The sequence below is a fragment of the Oenanthe melanoleuca genome, chromosome 3 (genome assembly GCF_029582105.1).
Source record: "Oenanthe melanoleuca isolate GR-GAL-2019-014 chromosome 3, OMel1.0, whole genome shotgun sequence".
NCBI classification, from domain to species: Eukaryota; Metazoa; Chordata; class Aves; order Passeriformes; family Muscicapidae; genus Oenanthe; species Oenanthe melanoleuca.
This window is the reverse complement of record NC_079336.1, coordinates 100760129-100785391: the sequence shown is the minus strand read 5'-3', so window position 1 is coordinate 100785391 and position 25263 is coordinate 100760129. Positions and strand designations below refer to the sequence as shown.

The window sequence follows — 25263 nt, the reverse complement described above, 5'->3', positions numbered from 1 at the left end:
GAAGCAATGACAAGGCAACGCCTCTGGAATCGGGTTTATTGTCTTGCCCGTTTGACACGTGCCAAAAGAAATGAAATACGCCGTGAGACAGCGCTGCTGCTGCTGGGGAAGCAGCCCTGCAGCACAGCACTGCAGCTCTTCCCGCAAATTGCTTGTTCTCTGCCTTATCCACCCTTACAACAGCAGAATTAAAATCTGGATAACATTCCCATATTCTTAGTGCTCATTCTGAGCTGTTCCAATGAGTCTCATTGTGTTTTTTGTAAATATTTTCTTCATCGAGTGTTCTTGTCAGAGCGATACATCATCCCCAGATTCATCATCCCCAGATTCATCATCTCCAGGCTCATCATCCCCAAGCTCATCATCTCCATCGTCTGCATCCAAAATCACTGCCACCTCTGAAAATTTTACTCCTTTCAGTTCTTTCTCGGGGGCAGGCAATGTGGGATGAGGTGTTAAGGACAGAGCTTGTTTCTGGTTCGTGTCTGTGGGAAAGGAATCCTGCAAAAAAGCAAAATGCAGGTGAGGCAGAGAGCTACAAATGGTTGACTGTGGAGAAATTATAAAATTGTGATCCCTTTACTGTTCCCATTCCATAGAGACAGAAGAGAGTCATCACTTCTGGATGAAAGTGCTGCTCCTTCTCCTAGACAGGGACAAACAGCCCTTGCTCTAAGTATTTTTTAACAGAATCATAGAATGGTTTGGGGTGGAAGGGACCTTAAGACATTATCCAGCCCCAGTCCCCTGCCATGGGCAGGGACACCTTGCACTAGACCAGGTTGCTCCAAGCCCTGTCCAGCCTGGCCTTGGACACTTCCAGGGATTATTTCACAAGGTATTTTTTTTTTAGTTCCATCAGATTTGCTTTTGTGATCGTTCCTTCAGTTATTTGATTTGAATAACAACAAAAACCCTTTCATTCCATGCTTTGCAGTCAAAAAGCTTGTTACCTGTTGTGTTGTGAATCCCACAGGCGGCTGGACCTCCACATTTCTACTTTCAGCAGCTTTTTCAAGTGCTCCATTTTGCTCACTTTCACCCTTGTAATCCAGCAGCACTGTCTCCAGGTATTTGTTTTTTTCAGAGGCCTGAATTTCATTTTTTTCAGCATCATCCCCTCTGGTGCCTTCCAAGTTTTCAAATGACATCATCTCAGTTCTCCTAAGAGAGTTCAGAGAAGTCACAGCACCTTGAGCTGAGACAAAAATCCCAGCCTCTCTACAACCAAGAGCAGCGTGCACACTGATCTCAAAATTAGTGGGATTTTACCCAGGGGAATTAAGTAGTTTCTTATAGGGTAGTTTCTTATATAGTAGTTTCTGAAGGGTCATTTCTGCATTAGGATTAACAATTTGCTAAAGAGTAAGTAGGAATTTGCCTTTGATACAAGATTGAAAGGTATTAACCTCCTTCAAGTGTGAAGATTTTTAACATCATTTTAAGGATATGTTATATGGACCTATAGCCCAGTGGGAGATCCAAGAAAAATCCTATGGTACCAGAATAAACTAGAACCACCGTTTTTATATGCAACTTTTAAATAAATTTGTGATAGTAGCAGTCTGCTTACCCATTATTCATGTCCTCTGGTTTCTCTAAGCTGCTCAGACTTCCATTATCATCAGCTGCCCATGGGTTATCAAAGCCCTCCACAATTTCAACTTTCTTAATCAAATCCTGTTTCTTATATTTTCTGAAAAAAATACATTAAAAAATCTTTTGAAGATTGGCTTTATGGTTGTTTTAGAAACAGAAGATGAATTATTTGTGTTTTAATTTTAATACACAACATTTCAGTGTTATTCTGGGGATTAGTTTGGAATAATGGTAGCAGTGTAAATGTTTGCTTCCCTTTCTGGAAATTGTTTTCCTCTACCATGTGGCCTTGCTGTCACTGAAGTCAAGCAGCAAAACCTCCCTTGATTTCATAATTTATGGGGTTGGAATAGATTCATGTGTCCCCTTCACAGTTAAAATTTCTGCTGCCCACATTTCTCTGTTTTAGAATTGTTTGTTTTTCTGTGTGACAAACACAAGAAGCAACAACCTTCACTTAACAAATCTTGGGCAAAGCTCCCTGCGAATACCAGTAATTTATCAGATAAATATTTTTTGTACTGACATTGAATTAAACCCACCAGCTGTTGTCTTGGGTTGCAATACAGGATGTGGCCAGAAATGTTGAAGCCAGATGGGGTAGTGATTTCCTTATCTCCTGGCACATATTATCTGCTAATGGGCCATCTTTAAACCAGCTGGGACAATCATCTTTATCTTTTCTAGAACCCATCCTCCCTCCAGGAAGATATCATCTGCTGCTGGGCCATTGAGTCCCACTGTATGACTGATAGAATTCCATCATCCCATTGGGAGATGCTCCAGCCAGGGGGAGGAGCCAAGCCTTTCCTACCTAGATAAAAAAAAAAAACCTAAGGTTTTGGACAGCAAGTTATCTGTCTTTCCACTGAATTCCAGAAAAAAACCAGACCTTTCCACATCATCCCTGGACCTTCAGAGGAAAACTGCACCTTCTACAGGAGCACTGCTTCAGCTGAACCACATACTGCAGGAGGATGCAGACACCACTTAATGGGACTGCTACCAATCCCTGACTGACTGACGGGTGTCAGGTTGTATTCTGATTCTGTCAGGGTTGGGATTGTCCTTTGTAATACTGTATTTCTATTTTAGTTTTCCTAGCAAAGAACTGTTATTCCTAATTCCCATATCTTTGCCTGAGAGGCCCTTAATTTCAAAATTATAATAATAATTTGGAGGAAGGGGGTTTACATTCTCTGTTTAGAAGAGAAGCTTCTGCCTTTATTGGCAGACACTGTCCTTCAAACCAGGACAGCTGTAGATGTGCACGACACTGTTAAGTACCTTTTCCTGTTCAGATCCAGCAGCACATAGGCCAGGAAGGCCACGAGGGTGGCAGCAAGCAGCACCCCGAGCACGATGGAGGCCACGAGCTCCGGGGGCGCCGGCGCGGCCGCAGCCTCCCCGACGGCAGCGCTGACAGAGGCTGAGAACACCCGCTCCAGCTCCAGCTCAATGGCACCCTTCTGCTCCCTCAGCTTCCTGGGGAGACAACAGGCATGGTCTACCTCACCTTCTTTTGGGCCCCAGGACTTGTGGAGAATGCAGAGTATCCCTCGCTGCTCTGCCAAGACCTTTTCCGCCGATTCAGGCTTGTCGTGTCTTTCCTTCAGGAAAAGCTGTGTTTTCCAGCAACCAGCCCTGGTGCTTGTGACCCAAAATGCTGCAGAGCTTGGAGAGAACTAGATCTACATCACTGACAGGTAATCTCTAATTACTGACCAAAGAAATGTAAAATACATCTAAAGTCTTTTTAATCAATTCTGCCACTCTGAGGTCAATATATATTTCAATTGTATTCTTTCTCCTTCAGCTTTTTGTTTTTTTTTCCTTAAACTGACTTTTAAATCTGTTTTGCTCAATGAAAAAGCCTTACTCGTGTTTTTTGCAAACTCTGAAAATTAGCTTTCAGTAAACAGTGTAAACAGTGTAAACAGCTTTCTGAATTCTAAAAAATCCTGTCTGCATAAGCTCTGACCCCCCAGAGGTCAGACTGTGCCATACAGACCTTTTTACTTCTTCTGCAGGTACTTCCTGGTGGTCCTCATTAAAAGCAATGAAGTTTACTTGGGTTTCATCAGTGCTGCTCCTTGCTTTTCTTTCAAGCTCCTTGGAATAAATATTAACCACATATACATTCCATCCAAGTTTATCTTCCAGGACCCTGACATCATATGAAGAAAACATTTTTAATTAACTGGGCAATGGAAATTAAATGAAGTAGTATTTAATACAACACTTGACAGGTACTAATTTATACTAATAAAAATACCTTGGCAGGTATTTTAATCTAAGCATGTAAAAATGCAGGACTATCATCAGCAAAGGAATTAAACTATTTGTCCAAAATTGTTGAGTGATTGAGTAGCAGAGGAAAAAAAAAACCTATAGATTACTATAAACAGTAAAGATGGAGAGGAGGGAAATTTAGTCTCATAATCCTCATTGTTTTCTCCTCTTTTTCCAGAGATTTCATGCTGGATTGGACCAGTGGCCCAGTTAATCCATCATTCTGGTAGCAGTCAGCACCAGCTGCCTCCAAGAAAATTTTCCATTTAATTTTTACCAACAAGAACTGGTCCATAATAGCATCAACATTACAAACTCATTTTTCCCACCTTCAGTGTGATTTCCCTTCATAAGCACAGGACTCAATCTCTCTAGTGTAAGCATATGTTTATGTGTAGCCAAACAAAAGACCTTCCTCCTTTGTTAACATGCCAAAAAGGGCCAATTAGGATTTTTATAGGGTGGCCATCACACATCACTGGCTGATCCCCTGTTCCTGCAGGGCTGGGGTGTCCTGGAGAAGCTCTGCTGCTGTGCCATGAGAGGAGTTTTCACCTGTAGCAATGGTGGGTTTGGTTTGGGGTGTGTGCTCTATGTCTCCACTTTTATATCCTGCTATCCATGAAAGCCTTTACCCTAGGCTGTTAAAAATGACACAAACACTGAGGTGGGAAGAGGCCACTTGAAATTGTCAATGACCTCTTTGAGATTTGTCAGCTTCAGGCAAAACTTACAAGGCAGAAATTGGTGGATTCCTGTGAATTTGCTCCAATTATTCTGAGCTATGTCAAATTGAAGGCTTGGCTTTTCCTGGGCACTTGGCTGTATCAGCTCCCCTGTCAGATCCCTATCCCAAAGGGACTCTGAATTTATCATTAGATATTATATCAGAATAAGGTTCAAAAACACCTTTCAGTACAAGTTTCAACACAATTTCAAAAATACCTTTTTACTTCATCACTGTTTCTTTCCACAACATTGATCTTCTGATTAAGCACTAGCATCACAATGTTGCTACTGGAACTGGAGTCAACAATTACCTAATAAAAAAATCACAGATAAGATTTTCTAAAGCATTTGTACCTCTCACAGATTGACCAAAAAAATCTCAACCCATTAAACAACAAAAACCTTCTCATATATAATCAAAGTCCTCCAAAAATAATTTTTTGTACCAACATACTTTTATATGTTAATGAAAATGGCAACCTCTTAATTCTGGTATGTAAATATTCATATATCTGACAGCCATACTGAGAATTAAGTAAATTTTTTTTTTTTGGTTTACCAAAGTTAGCCCTTCTCATTCACAATTTTGACATGGAAATAAATCAGGATTTTACAAAGAACTCTTCCTTACACTGAGTGCTGTCAAGGCTGTGTATTTGCTTGTGCCTTGGTCTTCAACTTGGACTAGCATGTTAAACGTTCCAGTTTTTCCTGCGACAGAAACTGTAAAAACCTGTCCTGTCTCTTCATTGATGTCAAATTCGTTGGTGTGAGTGCTCACTAAGCTGTACAGCAGTCGTCCGTTGTCTCCTGAGTCTGGATCTGTGGCCTGGGTTTAAGAAAGGTCACTTGTGACACTCAGCCTGTGGCTTTTGGGCTGCTCGCTGTTCTTCGAGCAGTAAACCCAGCTCTCAAGAGCAGGTTTAAGGCTCCTTTAATGCAGTGGAAGAAACCCAGCTCTATCACAGGATTTCTGTCCTGGTGAAGAGCACAGGAAGCACTCTACCTGGATTGTAATGACAGGGTATTTGTAGGGCACAGAGTTGGGAATGCGGGCGGAGTAGGAATCGCTGGAAAACACGGGAGATTCGTTCTCATCCTGCACGGAGATCGTCAGCATGGCCACGTTCTCAGCAAACAGGCCTGGAGAAACACAAGTGGGCAACCTTGACCATCAGCTTTTCACCTTTCATATCAAACTTTGCAGGTTAAAGAGAATCACAGCTCCTCTGTGGGCTGCACATACAAAATGTGTCCATTGCTCCCCTGGAATAATCATTCAGAGCAAGAAGTTACCTGAACGCTGGACTTCTGCAGCAGAGGAGACATTTTTGTTTGCTTGAATTAAAATCACATACTGAGAAACTTCCTCATAGTCCAAGTTAACTGCTGTTCTCAGCTCACCACTTTCAGGATCCAGTCTAAAGTGACCTGAAAGGAAAAACACTTTTGCTGTGACAGCTGCCATTTCACTTGTACCCCTCCTGCCTCTCTTGTCTTAGCTGCCCTTGGGCCAGTTGCCCTTAGCTGCCCTTGGGATGTTTCCATGGCTCCTCTGCTCTGAACAAAGTGAAATTCAACACTTCCACTGGCCAAGCAGCAAAGGCATCATCACAGCTGGGTTTGTACCCGACACCAAACAGCTCTTAAACGTGTAAAGGAACAGTAAATGTGAAAAGGAATTCACATGATTTCACAGCTAAGGAGAATTACAGCTCCTTCTTGCACAACTCCATTTTTTAATGCATTTCCAAGTTTTCTCTCAGTTTCTACATACTTCCTTTGTTGTAGGCCAAATGGAGCCTGGGCACAGCTGTAAGAGGGCAGAAGCCTTAACATAAAGGCAAGGAAATGATGGACTAAAAGTGATTGGCAGGGAGGAAGCTGCTTGTTAACAACACTTTCTATTTTGGCTCTCCCAGTCTCTAAATTATCCTAGTTTAAGATTAAAAGAAGCCATTTCTTAGCAAATTACCAGCCAAAGATCAGCAACGTCAATGCTAAAAAGACCTAAAAAAAATTATGTTTTCTTAAAAACTTTTTTTAAAAATAAGTTTTATCCATGCTCTCCATCTCCTCATTTATGCACAGCAGCACCTGCCATGCAAAATACAGATTATGATGTTCTCCTGGCTATTTTAGCTTATAAGGGGGATGGTTCTCACCTCTTTCATTGCCAGATACAATTGTGTAATCAATGGGTTCTCCTGAAGTTTCAACCACAGCAAAATCATAAATTAAATAATTCACTCCAGTGTTTTCCGTAACAGAAATGCTAATGCAGGAAACAAATGATAAGTCATAATGTTAATTTTGCCAAGAGTGGTTGCCCAGGCAGGTTTTGAAATTTAATTCTTTAAAAGAGAGTTCTCTGTAGAAAATCTTGCCCCCTCCCCCCTGTTGTTTGCCAGATCTGCCCAACTTTCAGAGTGCAGTGAAACCCTTGTTTTCCAGCCAGATTTTGGGTCATCCTTGGGTAAAACCTAAGGAAAAATGTTTTATAGTATTCAAGAGAGAAGGGGAAAAGAGTCTGGCTTATAAAAGCTGCAAAGTAGAGAAATAAAAGGCAGTGCCTCAACTCACATTCACAGAACCCCAAGCAGAATTTCCTATGTTTCTCAAAACAACCCCCAAACTGATATCCTTTCTTCTGCATGGAAAAATATGAAAGTGACCTTCAGCTTTGCTGTGTTTTGCACTAGCTGGTGAACACATCCCTGTTATTTAACTCAATCTGAAAGCCTCACCTGATCTCACTTTTGTTGAAGCGAGGAACGAATGGGCGGTTGTCAAACACAGTCAGAGTAACTACAGCAGTGCCATTTAGAGGAGGAGAACCTTTGTCCTTGGCCATCACTGTTAAATTCATCTCTCCAGATCTAGACAGGTTTCCAGTTGTAATTATCTTCCCCTCACTCAAATCCTCTATCAGGAAGAATGGGCTCACAGTGGGATCTGGGAGGATGTAATACTCAATAAGCCCATTTTGCCCCTGCAAGGAAAGGAATACAATTTCATGGAACTGGGAGTATGTCTGGAAGGGTAGATAAATACTGAAACAAGAGGATCAAAAAACATCTAAATGTCTCTAGTGAAATTATTTTGAAAAGAGTGATTTTTAAAGAGTGAATGCTGTGGTAGGATGTGTACAAATTAAAAAAACAAACACACAAAGCAGAAGAAAATACACAATACATTGGTCATTTACCAACATGGCAAAAATTCTCTAATGAAAATAAGTTAGATGTGTAGCAGGGGACAGTCAGAGTAGTGAGGGTGGCACAGGGAGGACAAGTGCCACTCTGCACAGCTGAAGGAGGAGTTTCATTGGGGTCTCAATGCAGATCTCCCACACTTCAGCAATTTTCAAAGGCAATTTCACTTTTTATACAGAATCATTGAAAAGGCTGATTAAAAAAGGGCTGTTAGATGATTTGGAGCAATGTACCACAGCTGCAGCTATTCCAACAAAAATTATGCATGAAGAACTAGGAAGGCACCTGCTACACCTATTTTGTTGTCACTTGGAAATGTTTCATCTTATAAATGATATAATTATTAGTGATGTTGCCATGGTGATGTGGTTAACTACTGGATATCCATGCCAGTGCCTGGATACTGTTTGATGGGTGTAGTACAGATATATCAAACAAAATTACATTTAAAAATGAGGACACTCTGTGTAGTAAAGGGGAAAATTAAAGGAAATACAAGCCCAGGGAGTACATCAGTGTCAAGGCAGAGGCAGTAAAACTCCTAATTTCTATTCCCAGAGCTGGTAGTTAACCAGGACCCACTTTCTGCTATGTTTGGTGCCTGGAGAATGGAGCAGGAGGTGTTGGTGCTGCAGCCAGGGCAGTGTCAGGGTGACAGGAGGAATTACCTGGTCACGGTCGGTGGCGCTCACGGTGAGGACAGGAGCACCCACAGGATTCACCATGTTTATGGAAGCAGAATAGGAGCTCTGGGCAAACACTGGGGCATTATCATTCACATCAATCACTGCAACACTCACATGGGTGGCTGCCTAGAAAACAAAATGGTGCCATGCACTTTAGAGTATTCACAAACTCTTATTTAGCATTGGTTTTTCTCCTTACTTGCACATGATACGAAAATTATAAATCAGGCTTTGAAAACGCTGCAGTAAAATATTGTTTGGGTTTAATTATGTGAACTCAGTGTCACAGATCACTACAGGATTTTAACAGGAGAGACAGGAATTCAGTGTTGCAGTAGGATTCTTCTTGAAAGGTGTCTGAATGAGTAAGATCAAGATATGTTTAGGATTCCTCCTCCATGCAGTTAAGGAAACCACACGTTCTGATTCTCTTAAAGAATAACTAATAACTTTCCAAATAAGATACAGCAGAACTAGAATAATCTGTTGAAAATACTTCTTCTCCCAAGAAAAACTATCACATCACTTGTAGCTCTAACAGCAGCAGGCAAACTCCAGTTCCCCAGCACAGGTCAGTCAGCAAACAATTCAGGGTCAAAGTCTACCCTGCATAATTTTGAAATATTTCACATAAATAAAGTACACTACCACTCGATGTGGTTAAAGGCTGTAGAAGTCTGACTCTGAACATGATGAGGTGACTCATTTATTCTGCACAATAAATGTCTGGGATAGATCTCCCTCCCAGTAGTTCAAAATCCACTCTGAAGTGTCACTGTTCATTACAGTAATGGTCTCTTACCTGGTAGAAAGGGGCAGATTTATTGTTGACTGCAGTCACTGTAAGGTTGTATTTATTCATGGTTTCATAGTCTGGAGAGTTTCTTATCTTAATGATGCCCTGTATTTCATCTATTTCAAATATATTTTCTCCATCACCTGAGACAGATTTAAACAAGCACCATCAATTAATATATCTTAGCAAGACAATTAACTACACTCTAAATTGTTTGTTTACTTGTGTCCCGAATGCATCAAAATTTTTAAGTAGTGTATGGATTAATGTAGAAGAAGAGCAGAAGTATTTTGAGTGGATTTCAAGCATGAGCCAAGGTTTGAAAATTGTATGAGCATAAGTTAATAACATTCCAGACCAGGTGAAAATGAACATTCTTGGCTTTGGTGGAAAGAGATTGGGAAATAACATGGATAATACTAATTATGCTCATAATTGCATAGACAACAAAGTGCCAGTGCAGTGACAGGATTCCTTGTTACCTGTGAGGTTATAAAGAACAAAGGCATTGTCTCCTGTGTCTCTGTCTGATGCTGTGATTTTTCCAACTGTGAATCCCACAGGCACATTTTCCTGGACACTGAATTCAGGCACTGGATCAAACACAGGTGGCCAGTCATTAATATCTGTGATCTTTATCACAACTGTGCAGTAACCCCTCTTCTTCTCAGGGATTCCATCATCTTCAGCATACACCACAACCTGTAAGTTACACAGTTACTGGTAATGAGAAATCATACAAAGAGGTTCTTGCATAACGATTTAAAAAATCTTGGTGAACTTTAAACTTTGAAATATTCTTAGAAATGTAAAGTCCAGTTCTGAATTCACCTCAAAATGATTCTTGAAAACTTAAGGAGCATTTGGGTGAATAAAAAGTCTTTCTGTGTAGAACCAACAAATTCACCAATATTTTTGCTTGAAGCAAAATAGGTCCATTAAAAATATCCAGCAGTGGCAACAACAAAAAGAAGATTAACTGAAAAATCATATCTGGAAGATCTCAGTCCAGCACAGATCCAAGCAACAGACAGTCCTGAGTACATGAGCTGTCATTGTGAAATTAGTTATTCATGTGCTGAAGTGTTTTCAGGTCAGGTGAACAATGAGCTGTTCTTGAATTTAATTCTAGTCAAAAGGCAATGGCTTGTTTTAATAATTTCTCACACTTTGAGATGCTCTGAATGCAGAAAATGTTCAAGCATTATCAAGGTAAACAAAACCACAAGTGCCACCTGTTTTCCAAGAGAAAGATATACAGTTCTGAATAAAGAAGATTTTAAAAATCTAAAGCAAACCTGATACTCTCTGGGTTCCTCCTCATAATCGAAGGGGGCAGTGGAATAAAGGATTCCAGTTGTTTCATTTATCCTGAATTTCAGTCCATGTTCATTGAGAATGCCATATGTCAGGAGACCATTTCTGCCTGTGTCACTGTCCTGAGCTTTCAGCTGCACAATCTGAGTAGCAAGGGAACCCTGTGGAGGAAGGAAGATTGAGGCTCTCAGAGGCTGCTTTGCTGCAATTGCTTGAATTATGTGAAAGGGAGAAAGTAACAAATACTGCACCCACTTACAGTAGTATAGACATTTTAAAATCAAAATTATACAACTTGTTCAGCACAAGAGAAAGAGTCTCTTGCTTTCTCTAATTTACAGAAAACAACTGTTTTCCTCCCCCCATCAGCTGCAATTTTCAGGGAGAAAAATTATTTCAAACAGCCCAAATGTTAACCTCAAGCATCTGACTTGCTGTTATTTCTGTTTAACAGCCTCTTCTATGAAACTCAATAGGTGTTCTCAACTCCAAAATCATGTTTCTTTCTGAGCAGTATTTGGCTAATTATTATCAAAAGAAATAATCTAATTCATCCTTTTTAACAATGTTATTTGCACCAAGATTGACAGCAGATACCAGCATTTCACTTGCAGGGCTATTTGATACCTGATCTGAAGTAATTTGATCCAACAGGGCATCCAGCAATTCCCACTGTGTAAATATTTCACATGGAAATCAATTTTTTAAGGTTGGGAAACGTGATTCTAGTTCTTCTCCATTAAACTAACTGGGAATATTAAAATTAGGTGTAATAAGTGAACCTATCTTTAACTCAGTGGTGGAAATTGAGTAAATTTTAAATCAGTTGTGGCTGTTAAAGACAATACATGTGCATCAGCTGGGGATCTCAAAGGTAAGGTATGTGCTTTATAAAATATTAACATGATCAATGTGCTTCTTACAAAAAAAAAAAAAAAAAAAAAAAAAAAAGCAACCAGCAGAAAAAAGTGTGAAAAGTGTTACTTGAAAATTGAAATGTTAAGCAAGCTGCTTTTGCATATTTAAATGCTGTGGCTTCTCCTGTAGAGAGCCACAATGTCTGAAAATCTGAGTGAAATCTGGCTTGTTCTCTGCTGCTGATCACTCATGCCAGCAAAATCACAACAGATTGTAAGAGGAGCAATATTGCTAAATTAGAGACTTTGCCCTGTTATTCCCTGTAAGAAGCTCCTTTGGAAAAGGCTGAGTGAGAGCCTATGAGGTGCCCAGCACATCCAGTAGATTTTAAATGCACCTGAATATCCCATATGTAAAATATCCAAAATGGAGTGGTAGTCCTTCCTTCATGGAGCCCCTTTTGAGAAAGGATTCACTTTTCACTCAGTAAGTCCACACTTCTAGATCTTTCTTGTTGTGTATTGGGATTTCCAGCTTGAAATAAACCACACAACATCATATGGTAGGACAGAACAGCAAGTCTGCCCAGTTCCAGAAGGTTTACTTGTATACTCAACAAAAGATCATTTTTATTATTATGAGTTTGAAGACTTATTTTTGTGATTCAGTTTGGATGACATTTTCTTACCTCTGGCAATGTCTCTTCTAGTAGAGAAGATGGGAAAACTGGTGGGAAATTGTTTTCATCAATTACTTCCACCTTCACTTCAACTTCATTAAATATGGCAGCATTTGATGAGTCTGTTGCTCGTACCTTGAAATTTACTGGAAAATCTTCTGGTTCTAGATTCTTACTTGTTCTTACAATACCACTGGATGAATGGATAATGAAATATCCTGTTTAAGAAACAAAAAGTCAACCAGAAATTATTCTGGTTATGCTTTCATTAGTGAAAATTGGTGATATGAATCCTCCAATGAAAAGTAGACATTATTTATACAAATATTGTACATTACAGTATTCTTCAAAGAACAAAATGAAATTCAATGTTTTTACAAGGTTGATAAGAGTGTCATATATATCCAGAGCTGTAATTAACAAAAATGGGAACCAAAGTGGATAAAATTCAATCCACCCCTCTCCAGGCAGGTGTTTGCATTCCTCTGAAGCAGTCAAAGATTGTTAGAAACTTTTGTATTTCCTAAGAAGTCCTGTTCTTAATGAGAATGAGGAATTTTGTAACTACCTTCAAGGTCACTTCATACAAAACACTTTACAAAACTGAAATACAAATTGGCTGTTTGATGATAGATTAAAATCAGCACTATATTTAGTAAAAAATCTGTGACAAAGCACTGATGCACTTGACCACATGAGAACTTACTCTAGGCACTCACAATTGTTAGGATAACGTAGCTGAGTTAGTTTTTGTGCTATTAGTTATTTTTTCTGCAGCCAGAGTAACTTTATGCCAGACCAGTACAGCCTGATCTTCCTGCAGCAGATACAGCAGGTGAAGCCAGCCATGTGTCACGTGCCTTGTGCAATTCAGTCACACCTGATCCACATCAAACTGGTGCTTTGGGTTCATTCCCACCCAGTATTAATGGCTGTGGAACCCAGGGAAGAGCAGAAGGAAGGAGAGAAGAAATTATCCCAGTGCTCAGTGCTGTGCTTGTTGTTTCACACCCCCTCTCCCCACTATTGCACAGCCAGGCTCACCCTTCTCATCTCCAGAGGCAATGCTGTAGTTGAGAGGCAGCTTGTACAAGGCACTGATCTCCACCACAAACGTGTCTATGGGGGCCTTCTCTGCCAGAGGGGCAGGCTGGTAGGCTTCTTCCAGGAACACTGGGAAGGACACATCCATGGGAGCAATCATGACTGACACCTGCAGAGGAAAGGACACGGCCATGGGGCTGATGTTTGTGGCTTTAGCAGGAGTTTTCCTACTGAGGTGTGAGACAGCACAAGTCCAGACCTTGGCCAGTGAGGAGAGGCCTGAAATTGCTGCGTGCTGAGCTTGACAAAGGCAGCAAATACTGGTGGGAAGCACCAGAAGCTTCATCAGTTTAGGTTCACTTGGGTGCTTTGCTAAATACAGGGTTCCAGTTCCTCACATACAGCACATTTCAAAGGGCTTGCCTAACTAAGCAGCTCTCAGAGGGATGCACTCATCTCCAGTCTTCCACTAGGAGGAAGCTTGCATGTACAGTATTTAAAATCTATTGTAACTGATTTGTAGATTAAGAACAAAAGGTAATGGGTGGTAAAAAAAAAATGCCTACTGCTTCACAAAAATAATGATAATTTCTGTTGCAAGACAGCTGCTGTCCAGTCCTCTGAAGAATGATGGCTTGTAAATCTTTATTTTAAGGTTGTTGAAGGTAATTTTCTAATCTTTATCCATATAGATCTCTAATTCTTTTTTTTTTAAATTCTGCTGGGATATGTGGTGGCAAAATATCACCAGCAAGTTATAAGCACTGTGTAAAAATAATTTTTTAAATCACATTTACATTTCTCACTCTTCAATCTAGAAATTATTTTTTATTACATTGTAGGAAAACAAACAGGAACACTTTATTTGCCATCTCTTGTTTGTTTATCACATACTTCCATTACATCCTTTCTGGCTGTCCCACTCTTTGACCTTGCACAGAAGTCTCCACTGCTCTAGTCCTCCTCCCTCACAGCCTGGAGCTTCTGTCTGTCTTTTCTGAAATGGAATGATCACAACCATTTTGGGTGCTGTGCCAGCAATTGCTAGGACAGCATAACTTGGTAGCTGTTATCTTGTAGCCTGAAACAGAAATAAACCTCTGACATTCTGGTTCCTGGTTTGCACAGTTTTGCCTAGCTAATGCCCCTTTCTTGGTGTAGCTATGCTCAGTTTAGAATAAAACAATCTGGGGAATTAACTGTGCAAGGTAGAGATTTAGTACCTTTACAGAGGTTGAAAGAGGTGGCAGACCCGAATCCGTAGCGGTGACGTTCAAGGAGTAGTACAGGGGAACACTTTGTTTGGATAAGTCTCTTGTTAACTTGAGCTCTCCTGTGGTATTTGAAAGACTAAAGAGGTCTTCTGAGTTTCCACCTGAAAACAGAAAAAAGAAAGTTGGAGATGTTCCCTGGAGCCAGCAGAGACAAGTGGCTGAGGTGTGTGCCCAGGAGTGAAGAGACACAGATTGAAATCCCAATCTGTGCATGTGGTTTGGAGCAAGACACCCCCTCCAGTCCAACCTCTTGGCTCAAAACATGGCCAGGAGTGAATCCAGCACAGGTTGTTCAAGGCTTTGATCCATCAGGTGAGAATCTCCAAGGACAACCTGTTCCATTAATTACTGATCCTCACAGAGGATTTCTTACCCCTTCTATCCAGTCAGAGCCTGCCAGTTCAATTTGTGGCTATTCTCTCATTCTGATGTCATGCAGCTTGCTTTAGCAGTATCAAGTAGCCCTAATAAACAACCCTAAGATTTTTTTCTAACATACCTGAAATATTGTAGAAAATGCCTTCATCATAACCCTTGCCTTCATCTCTTGCATTGATGTCTACTACCAGTGTGCCAGCTGTAGAATCATCTAGGAGGATCTTGTGATATGAGGACTGGTCAAACATGGGTCCTTCTTCATTGACATCTTCCACAGTAACTGAGAAAGAATCATCACATTTGGTGAGTTTTACCTGAATGGTTACAAGTTGTTTTTTTCAGCTAGTATAAAACCAACACAGCTCCTCTGAGTGAGAATATATCCTGTCATAGTGATCAAAAGTAGAGCTGGCCAAAAGCTAGGATACCAACTTCACAGGAATCTTTGTGTCTTTTTTTCCTTCAACAGAACAAATTTATTTAATTTTTTTAAGGAAAACAGCCAGCAATCAAGCACTGTTATTTTAACAAGACTAAAAATCACTGTCAACACTGTTTATCACCCCAGAAATTGCCCTTCTATATACAAACAGAAAAAAACCTGAATTTGTTTTTGGAAACCTTTTCAATCAAAACGTCAATAGGTTCTCAGAAAATAGAAACAAAATTGTGAATATATTGAAGGAAGTGATGTCAGTTTGTGTGAAAAATCCTCATTTTTGACATGGCAAATTTTTTAAAGAAAAATTTCATCTGGCTACAGTGAAAAGATCACATCATCATTTCTGGTAATTTACTCCAGCCAAATGCATTACTGTTGGTTTATGCCTCAGAATATGCTGAAATATTCCCCAGGATTAATGAAAGTTAATTTTCTGTGATAAAGTAGAGCTACCTGTAATGTTTGCTGTGTCCTGGAGTTGTGGCTCTCCAGGATTGAAAGCTTTCAGAGTAAACATATACTGGGCATGACTTTCATAGTCCAGAGGTTGAAGGGTTGCAATATCTCCAGAAAGTTCTCCAACATGGAATGAAGCTGTCTCTCCAGTTATGGTGTAATGGATGATGGCATTGTATCCTGTATCTGCATCTGTGGCTACTGCACTCAGAATCTACAATAAAAGGGAAAAAAGTCAGCAACAAAGGGTTTAGAGCAGAACAAAGAAAGTGGCAAAATATGCACACAAGACTGGTATTGACCCATGGAGAGTTTACTGACTGAATTACTCATTAATTGATTAATTGCATTGCTGGAATTCTGGCACAGCTTGAGGCAGAGCAGTTACAGATTGTCAGGTGATACCTCTTCCCTTGATTCCTGTAAACCATTATGTCACATCTGCAAGGCAGATACAGAGCCAGAAATGGATGCACTGGGAGGTTGCCCAGGGAAGCTGTGATGCCCCATCCCTGGAAGTGTTCAAGGCCAGGCTGGATGGAGCTCTCAGCAACCTGGTCTTAGAGAGAAAGGTGTCCCTGCCCATGGCTGAGGGGTGGGAACAAGATAATCTTTAATGTCCCTTCCAATCCAAACCATTCCATGACTCTAAGACAGAAAAGCTTAAGAACAGAGGGATGCTGGACATAAGCACAACACCTACAGCACTAAACATCTTTAAAAGATGTTGCCCATAGATTCAGTGAAAACTCAATCTGTGCAGTGTGGACAAGAGGGAAAGGGGGTGCAGCTCTCACTCTCTGTGAGAGTTTTGGGAAGAATCAGTGGGACAGGCATTCCCCTGTCATACAAACCAAACATGCTGTGTGATTCTACAGGCCCCACAAAGTAAAAAATGATGTTCACCAATGCACAGCCATGAGAGAGCCCTTCCATGTGCACAGAGAGAAAACAAGAGCAGAACAGGCTGTTAGTCCTTAGTGCCACACACCACATGTGGAGGCTCATTCTCCTTCACTGTCACAGAGTAGGATTTTTGGGGGAACACTGGTGGGTTGTCATTCACATCTTCCACAGCAATGCTCAGAACTAAGCTTGCAGATCGTGGTGGCTTGCCAGAATCAGTGGCCTGTGAAGGAACAAGTTGTCATTAAAAACAGCATTACTTTGACACAAACTTGCTCTGCTAGTTCAATTTTGCTCCAAAATTTGTGAGCTTTTCCCTCTGAAGTTTTTCTGCTGGACCAGTTATCCCTCAGTGACACTTCTGTACCCCTGTGCTTGATTAGTTGCCACATCTTCCCTAGCTGGTATCCTCACCCCATCACGTGCTCTGCCTCTCATTAACAATTAATCAAAAGCTCAAGCCTGGATGCAGATCAAACATGTCATGTGATCAGATGTGGCACTAATCAGCACAAGACTGTGATGTACAGATATCTGTGCTGAGGCAGTTGAAACAATGAGGATATCCCTTGCATTTTGAGGGTTTAAAGTGCCAGCAAAGCAAGTTGTGAAGAGCATCCAGTATGTGGCAAATTCACAGCCAGTTTTATACTGCACCAACATCTGCCACAGAAAATTCTCATCTCTAGGTACATACACACAGATCTCAATTAGTCTTTAAAAGTGTCCACTTTTATTAACATGAAATTTTTCAGGAAACACTGTTCAATTTTTAATATGTCTCCTCTATATCTTCCACAAGTTTATTGACCTGTAAAAATGTCCTTCAAGTATAATTTGTACTTGATGGCCAGTGCTGGAGCACTTCTTTGTATGCACATAAATTGATCTGATTAATAGCAGTAAAAATCAATAAAATCAATGAAATCAGCTAAAATAAATAGATAACTTCATGTATGTTGAGTGAAAGTTTATACTTTTTTTTTTTTTTTTTTTACTTGAAGAATCTCATTTCAGATATTTTTTTGAAAGATCCAAGGACATCTATTTTGGAAAATGAAAAAAATAAGGGAAAGGGACAAATAACATGGATTGGCAAGGCAGCTGTATGATCTAAAGTGGACCCAGGAATGCTTTGCAGATGTCACAGTCAGCTGTTGTGTGACTGTGACCTTTAAAATTTAGGGTTCATTAGTCATTAATTCACTAATACCAATTTACAGAGCAGAAAACAGAGCTCTGCATACAAAACATAAGGAGCAGTCAAAATTCATGCATGAATTCAAATGGAATTCTCTAAGATTAAGTGGTTTTCTTGTGATGGATCAATATTTTCTCTCTTTTTAATGCTGAGAATTCTGTGAACTTGCATCAAATTTGTCAACTTACCATTATTATCAATTCATAACTGTCCATCACTTCTCTGTCTAAGGACATTAGTGTCATCAGCTTGCCAGTAGAACTGTTAATATGGAATGTTCCAGCAAAATCATCTTGCAGAGAGTAGCTGATAAGGGCATTATCTCCTGTATCCAGATCAGTAGCAGAAAATGTGCCCAGGTCTAGAGGAGTTGCATTCTCAGGAACTGATAAATGAGTTTGGATCCATGCTGAGAAAACTGGATAGTTGTCATTGATGTCTTCAACTCTGACAGTTACCTATATTGAAAAAAAGAAACAAAAGAACAAAAGGCACAAATTTGAGCTGTAGAAGCTGTATCCAAAGCAGAATATTGATTTATTTTGGTCCATGGAAGCCTATAGGAAAAACAAAAAAAAAAAAAATCCCCAAAACCAAACCAAAACAAACAAAAAAACCCAACCTTCCCCCCCCCCAAAAAAAAAAAAAAAAAACAAAACAAAAACAACAACAACTAAGGAACAAAACCCAAAAGGACAGATAACAACTTCAGCATTTTCCAGCATTTGAGCATTTTCAACCTCTGCGTTTTTAATCTTTTTTAATTCTCAGCTGCAAGATAACATATATGTGAGGTAGCACTATAACTGGAAGAGATGAGCAGAACTAATAACCTGGGGTTTTTTGGCTCATCTGCCTCATGCATATGACAGAACCATGCACAGAACCAGTTTTGGTGTTAATCAGTTTCTCTGGTTATGGGCTGATCATAAGGAGCTCTCAGGGAGTGACACAATCTGTGAAGCTGACAATATCTCCAGATGGTAAGATCTCCTCAGGATATAAAAAAAAGAGAAATTAAATAGAAGGCTCTCAAAGCTTCACATTTGCACGACAGAAGACATTTATCTGGATTTTGCTTGATTGTTAATATTTTTTAAAGATATTTCATAGTCCTTGATAAAAAACATTTGGGAATGCAAATTCCATACCAAAGCCACAGCTGTGTTGGGTGGCACCAGGGAATCCACAGCTTCCACCAGGATGCTGTACAGGTCTCCCTCTTCCCGATCCAGCCTGACAAGGGCCACGATGTCTCCTTGGTCCCCAATGGAGAACTTGTCCTGCTGGGATTTCAGGGAGTACCCAACCTCCACTGCTATGCTTCCACTCAGAGCCTTCACTGAGCCCACTGCACTCCCTGGGGCTTTGTCCTCCTCAATGCTGAACTCGTAGCTGGGGCTCTCAAAAGTCAGTCCAAAGCTGGTGTCATTTACCAGCAAGTACAGAGTAACAGAGGCTGAAGAGAGAAAACAAATTAAAATAGTGAAGTCACTGCTAAAATCATCATGATCTGTCCTCTATTTCCTTAAGCTCTTGAGGAACTAGTAGAAAATGATAGAAATTATCACATAGGAAAGAAGAATGATAAGAAAAAAGAAACCAATAGTAATAAGGATTAATATGTATCACAAAATGTGGTGCTTTTTACCTAGCTCATTTTCCAGAATAACCTCACTCCCTGACTACAGAAACGTTGCTCCAGCGTGACAGAAGAGCAAGGATCACAATTTGAAGCTAATGGGATGTGCAGGGCTTTCACACTCCTTAAAAATCCAACCCTTAATTGCTTTGTAACAAAAGAGGAGGGAGGTACATAAACCCACTCGTGCAATTTCTGTTGTGACCACTTGTCCTATTTTAAGAAAATCAGTTGTTTTCTCCTGCTCATGATTAACGTCTGGAAAACATATGAAAAAGTTACAAAAAATACTACATGATCGAATATAACAGAAACTCAGTTGAGGGTGATTTGCCAGCTTCTGTTTGTTTAAATGTTTCTAATTATAGGAAGATAAAGGAAAACTGAAAAAGAAAGACATCAACAATACATCTTTTTAGAGTGACTACAACTGTGGAATGTTGGGTTTTGCACTATAAGTACAACTGCAATAAATGAATTTTTTTAAAAATTATTTCTAACCAGGGTTACTAAAACCAAGTTTTCTGTTAATATAATCAGAATGGAGGAGATCAAAAGGCAAAAAGCAAATATTCATCATAGTTCAAATGTAGCCTTTTTTTTTTCCACTAAATTCAGTTTGCTTGACAGCAATGGGATTAATTTCACATTTAAATGTTTGCAAGGGTTATGTTTACGTGGGAAAAGAAAAAGGAGTGAAAAAGATGGTTTACCATTTGAGGTAAGCTGAGGAACTCCGTGATCAGTGGCAACAACTGTCAGTGTAACAATTGTGTCGGCTGTGATGTGGCCCAGGTTACTGCTGAGGGTGATTTCTCCAGTGTCTTTATTTATATGGAAATCGTCAGAAGGGTTCATGAAGCTGATTAAGGAGCAATCAGGAGAGCATTCATATTAATGACCTTGGAAGTGCCATCTACTTATTGCTACCTCTGTAATGAGCACTCAACAGACAGTATTTGCCTATTTATAAAGAACAGCTTTTAATTGCTCTCTTTGGCCTAAAATATAGTGGTCTTTTATTTCCAAGTAAGTTTCCCATCATGAAAATGTGCAGCATTCATGCCTTCAGTTCCCATTACACCCCAAGGCTCTGATGCTCCCACTAGGAGAAGGCAGATCTTGCACACTCAGCTGCATATCCAGCAGTAGGAGAAACCCAAGTGACATCCATCTCAATGCTAATTCCCCATTCCATGACCTCTCACAGAAAACTGGATTGCTCACAAGTGATGTGTTTTAGGTAGAATGCTATCTCATAGTTAAAAATAACCTCTGTTAAGGCAGGAGTTTTAAACATCCAGTTTACTGCTCATTCATTTGTCCTATATCTATGCTTTTCATGTCAAGGTATCCTGGTATTTTCTATGATTTAGGGCTCATAGAAATATTTTTCTCCATTGATTTTTCTTTGTGTAGTGCATTAAGGAAGTTAATTTCTTATCTCCCCCTCCCAGCAAACAGAAGATATGTAAGAAGAGTCAGAGATTAATTTACTTCCTACCCAGAAACTCCAATGTGTTATACAAAATTTCAGAAACAGAAACAAATCTTGGCTGTGGGTTTTTGTTGCCAGGTTATCATTTGGTTGTGCCCTCTGTTATGACATAATCATGATTTGCCAAGCTCTAAAACACCCAATAATGACTGTCCTTCCTAAGTATAGAAATCATAACCGGTTATAGCACTAGTAAAATATTTATGAAGAGATCTTATCCTTCTTAAGACCAATAAAAATGCCTTTCTGTGTGTCTCACAGGAGGTACTTATTAACCTGCCAGAAACGTACCTGTATGAAATGACAGCGTTGTTGCCAAGGTCGAGGTCAGTGGCAGACACTGAGAGGACAAACTGTCCTTCCCTTGCTGCTGCCACATGGATGCTGGCTGAGTACTGTGCCCTTGTGAACTGGGGAGGGTTGTCATTCACATCCAGCACTTGGATGCTGACCTGTGTGAAGTTCTGGGGTGTGGCAGGAGAAAAGCATGATTCAGAAAGGGCACAGGCACTGGGGTGCACACATGGAGGGCAGTTCAGATCCAGCATAGCTTGCTGCTGCTTACCTGCCTCACAGGCACTCCGTTATCAGATGCCACCAGGAGCAGCTCATACCTCTCTTTACTTTCTCGGTCTACAGAGCCAGTAGCCAAAATGGTTCCATCCTAGAGAAGGCAGTGGTGCAATGCACAGATCATTTGGAGAACTCTTGTACACTCAATTCTCAAAAGGGATGAAGATTTAAATAATCTATTCTCCTTTGGGTTAGCTCACATTCCAAGCAGCACCTGACCAGGGATGGCTTGGTTTTTGAATATCAACACAGATTTCTAACCTACAGCGCACGTGCTGGTTGTGATGTACTAGAACTATGCTGATCACTTCATGATCATCAGGATCTAATTCTTATTTTCAGCATACCCTTACCTGCTGGATGCTGTAGGGATTATCCCCATCCTCAGCTGACAAGTAATAAGTAATTTGTGCATTCTCTCCCTCATCCAAATCAGTAGCAGTCACATGTCCAACTCCAGTGGAATTATTCAACATGTATTCCCCTTCCAGAACCTCAAAACTGTATGGCTGATTCTGAAACTCAGGGTTGTTATCATTGACATCCAGAACAGTGATGTGGAAAAAGGCACTTGAATTAAGCCCATTGGTTACATTGTCAACTGCCCATACCTAACAAAGTAAGAAAAAAAAAAGCAATTTTAGTTGAATGCATTGTCATTTTAACTTCTTATAAAGATATAAAAAGGTATTCAAGGGAATGAAGTAGAGATGAGCCAAAGCTGCAGAGTCTCTCCCCAAATTTACTTGTAAAGTGTATCCAGATGTAGCCTCCCTGTCCAGTTCTGTGCCATTCCTTAATGAAAGTGTTCCAGGCATATCCACAGTAAATGAAGTGCTGTTGAGAATAAAGTATCCCTGAGAAAAGCCAGCCTAAAAAGAAAATATTGTTCATGTAAGTTTAACAATATTAAGATTTAAGTTCAAAAAATAATATTATTAATACTAATACCTGAGCTTTTTATAAGACTTCTCATTACAGAAGTACAACTGATTTGCCAGGTTTAATAAATAAAATCCTGCACCCTGAGCAGAATATAGACTTCTTTGGCAAACAGGAACTGGGCTATGTGGAAGCACTTAGAGACTTCACTATTTGGGTCCTACACATTCTCTCTCCCTAAAGCTAAGACTTATCCCAATGATAAAAAGGAAAGGGCAGCAAAGCAGAATTCAGTGGAGTATGAACCAAGCATTTATGCTGCTTTAAAACTGACATGAGCAAGAATAATATTGCAAATCAGAAATCTTTTCCTCCAAAGCATCTCCCCAGTGCCAGAGCTACATGGAAAATATCTTTATAAAACAAGGGGAGAAAGAAACTACTTGTTATAAAGCAGAGGGAAATTTAGTAATTTCCTATTATAGAAGAAACAATTCTATCAGGGTTACAAATTGCCTCTTGCTCTGACTAAGCTGAGACTAAAGGTTACCAAGTTTAGTTTATCAAGCAGCACTCAATCAGAAACTATAATTTTGACATAAGAAGCAGTAAGACAATTTTTAAAAAATCTATTCTCTGTCTGGTATGATGTATTCCTCTCATATGCACATTAACAGAAGCAAACACCACTTCCTCCTGGGTCTCATATGCAGTGGAGAGAAGCTTTCCCCATCTTGTCTGATATAGCCACTAAATTACTTTATACAAAGTCTTAACTTCCTTGTCTTGGGAAGGTTTACTGCTGAGAAGAGAAAGCAAGACAAAGTTTTCATGAACCAAAACATACTTACCACCAGCCATTTAAGAAATCTCCTTTTGTCCATTACTACTATGCTTTTTTTGCAGGTTAACAGAGAAAAGCATGCCATTTTGATTTACCAGGATGAGATTAATGTGATACTTACCTCATCCTTGTCAGTAACACTGAATGTGTAGACAGGACTCCCCTTCCGATGGTTTTCAAACACAAATACATCATAAGCTGCCTGACTGAATTCTGGTGGGTTATCATTGACATCTTCTACACAAACAACTACAAGTGTTTCAGTGCTCAGAGTTGGCTGACCTCCATCTGATGCCTTCACTGTCACTTCAAATTTCGTTATGTTTTCATAATCCAGCTGCTGGCTCAGGGTGAGCTGGCCCGTGCTTGGGTTCACAAGGAACACTGGGGAGGAGGTTGGAGGTCGCTGCTCTGTGATTTGGTACGACACAAGAGCGTTGGCCCCCACATCCTGATCAGTAGCAGACAGTTTCAGCAGCTCAATTCCCAGCTCCTGGTCTTCAGGGACCTTCACTTCATACCTGCTGGATGAGAAGACCGGGGCGTTGTCGTTCACGTCATCGATGATGACAGTCAGGTTGAGCGCTGTAGATCGCACGGGCTGGCCTTGGTCACTGGCAATCACAGTTAAGTTATAGGAGCCTTGTTCTTCTCTGTCCAGCATCTTTTGCAGCAAAATGAGTCCTGAGCTGTCAATATCCATTTTTCCTTCTCCACCCTTCAGAGTGTAAACCACTAATCCATTAAAGCCCTCATCCACGTCCGTGGCCGACACGCTGGTGACGTTGGTTCCCACCGTCGCGTTCTCCGCAATGACAATGGTGGTGCTGGTTGTGCCAAACACAGGGCTGTTATCATTGATGTCTGTGACTCTGATAAACACTGTGGCATAGTCAGTGGTGTTCCCATCTGACAAGGAAATATTGAACATGTAATTTTTCTGGGATTCGTAGTCCAGTTTGGTTGCTGTTGAGATGACTCCCTTGTCATCGATGCCAAATGGAACAGATTCCGTCAGCACCCGAAACTCAACATGGGAATTATTTAAAGCCTCATAGCTGACCTGTGTAAAATACAGCATATCATCAATAAATGAATAAAACACATAAACCACTGTCTGAGAAGGAATAGTGGTTTTAACTGTCCAGACTCAGTTTATGGTTGATGTTGTGGATTGAGATCAACTTAAGGTTGATACTGTGTCTTGATTTTTACTTCTTTTAATGAATTTTCATTCAGATACTTGTTAATTTCACAGATTCTTTAAAAGAAGTAAAGATTAAGCCTCAATATACATAAAAATGCAGGGAGTACTGCCTTTTATTAAAATGTGAATATATGTAACACAGAGTAAAAATAGACTGCATTTTAACCTTAGGTTCTGCCTTTTTTTACATGCAAAAAGGGGGGAAATAAACTCAAGATGTCTATAAATCAAAGCACTAAAACATATTACCTTCTCACTGCTTTGATATGAAACCTCCCATGTGTGTTCAGACCTTCATCCAAGAAGGAGCTATCATGGTGCATTCTGGTGCTCTGCTTGTCTGAGCTTTTTTTTTTTTAATCAAAATGAAGAGCAAGTTCTAGGGCCTTCTTTGAAAATGCCTTTATGACATTTCTCTGGTGGAAATTCTCATATCATGTTACAGGGCTTTAGATTTATCACCAAGAGATGAGGGAACATTGCCTATCCCAAGCTTTGAGACACTAAACCCTTTGAAGGGTATCCAAAATCAACAGAGGGCTATGCACAGAAGTTTGCTTTCTCAAGCAGTTCCATGGTTCATTTTGTTTGAAATGGAGAACTGCTTTGGTGGGTTTTTTTTTTTATTTTTAAAATGCTAAATGGTAGCAGATGCTGTTTAAATATTTGCAAAGGTTTCACTGGAAGCAAACCCACATTTGTGGGTGATGAGCTTCATCTGAAGGATGGTAAAACACACAGT

General features: G+C 40.1%; 1 protein-coding gene across 1 annotated transcript in view; it reads right to left on the bottom strand.

Moving 5' to 3' along the window:
* Positions 1–22: 22 nt before the first annotated feature.
* The window catches only part of LOC130251503 (protocadherin Fat 4-like), a 37858-nt gene continuing 12617 nt past the window's right edge, over positions 23–25263 (bottom strand). Inside the window, exons 16-44 of the mRNA XM_056488182.1 lie at positions 23436–24377; positions 22335–22460; positions 21942–22199; positions 21581–21679; positions 21307–21479; positions 20231–20379; positions 19027–19334; positions 18064–18333; positions 16760–16897; positions 15766–15982; positions 14992–15150; positions 14442–14593; positions 13219–13387; positions 12184–12392; positions 10619–10798; positions 9803–10022; positions 9327–9463; positions 8507–8650; positions 7371–7615; positions 6789–6898; positions 5920–6054; positions 5630–5766; positions 5255–5452; positions 4840–4934; positions 3614–3769; positions 2890–3087; positions 1577–1699; positions 957–1167; positions 23–504 (exon numbers count right to left, since the gene is read on the bottom strand). Of these exons, the coding sequence (XP_056344157.1) occupies positions 292–504; positions 957–1167; positions 1577–1699; positions 2890–3087; positions 3614–3769; positions 4840–4934; positions 5255–5452; positions 5630–5766; positions 5920–6054; positions 6789–6898; positions 7371–7615; positions 8507–8650; positions 9327–9463; positions 9803–10022; positions 10619–10798; positions 12184–12392; positions 13219–13387; positions 14442–14593; positions 14992–15150; positions 15766–15982; positions 16760–16897; positions 18064–18333; positions 19027–19334; positions 20231–20379; positions 21307–21479; positions 21581–21679; positions 21942–22199; positions 22335–22460; positions 23436–24377 (5871 nt within the window). The 3' untranslated portion in view covers positions 23–291. The remainder of the gene's footprint in view (positions 505–956; positions 1168–1576; positions 1700–2889; positions 3088–3613; positions 3770–4839; positions 4935–5254; positions 5453–5629; positions 5767–5919; positions 6055–6788; positions 6899–7370; positions 7616–8506; positions 8651–9326; positions 9464–9802; positions 10023–10618; positions 10799–12183; positions 12393–13218; positions 13388–14441; positions 14594–14991; positions 15151–15765; positions 15983–16759; positions 16898–18063; positions 18334–19026; positions 19335–20230; positions 20380–21306; positions 21480–21580; positions 21680–21941; positions 22200–22334; positions 22461–23435; positions 24378–25263) is intronic.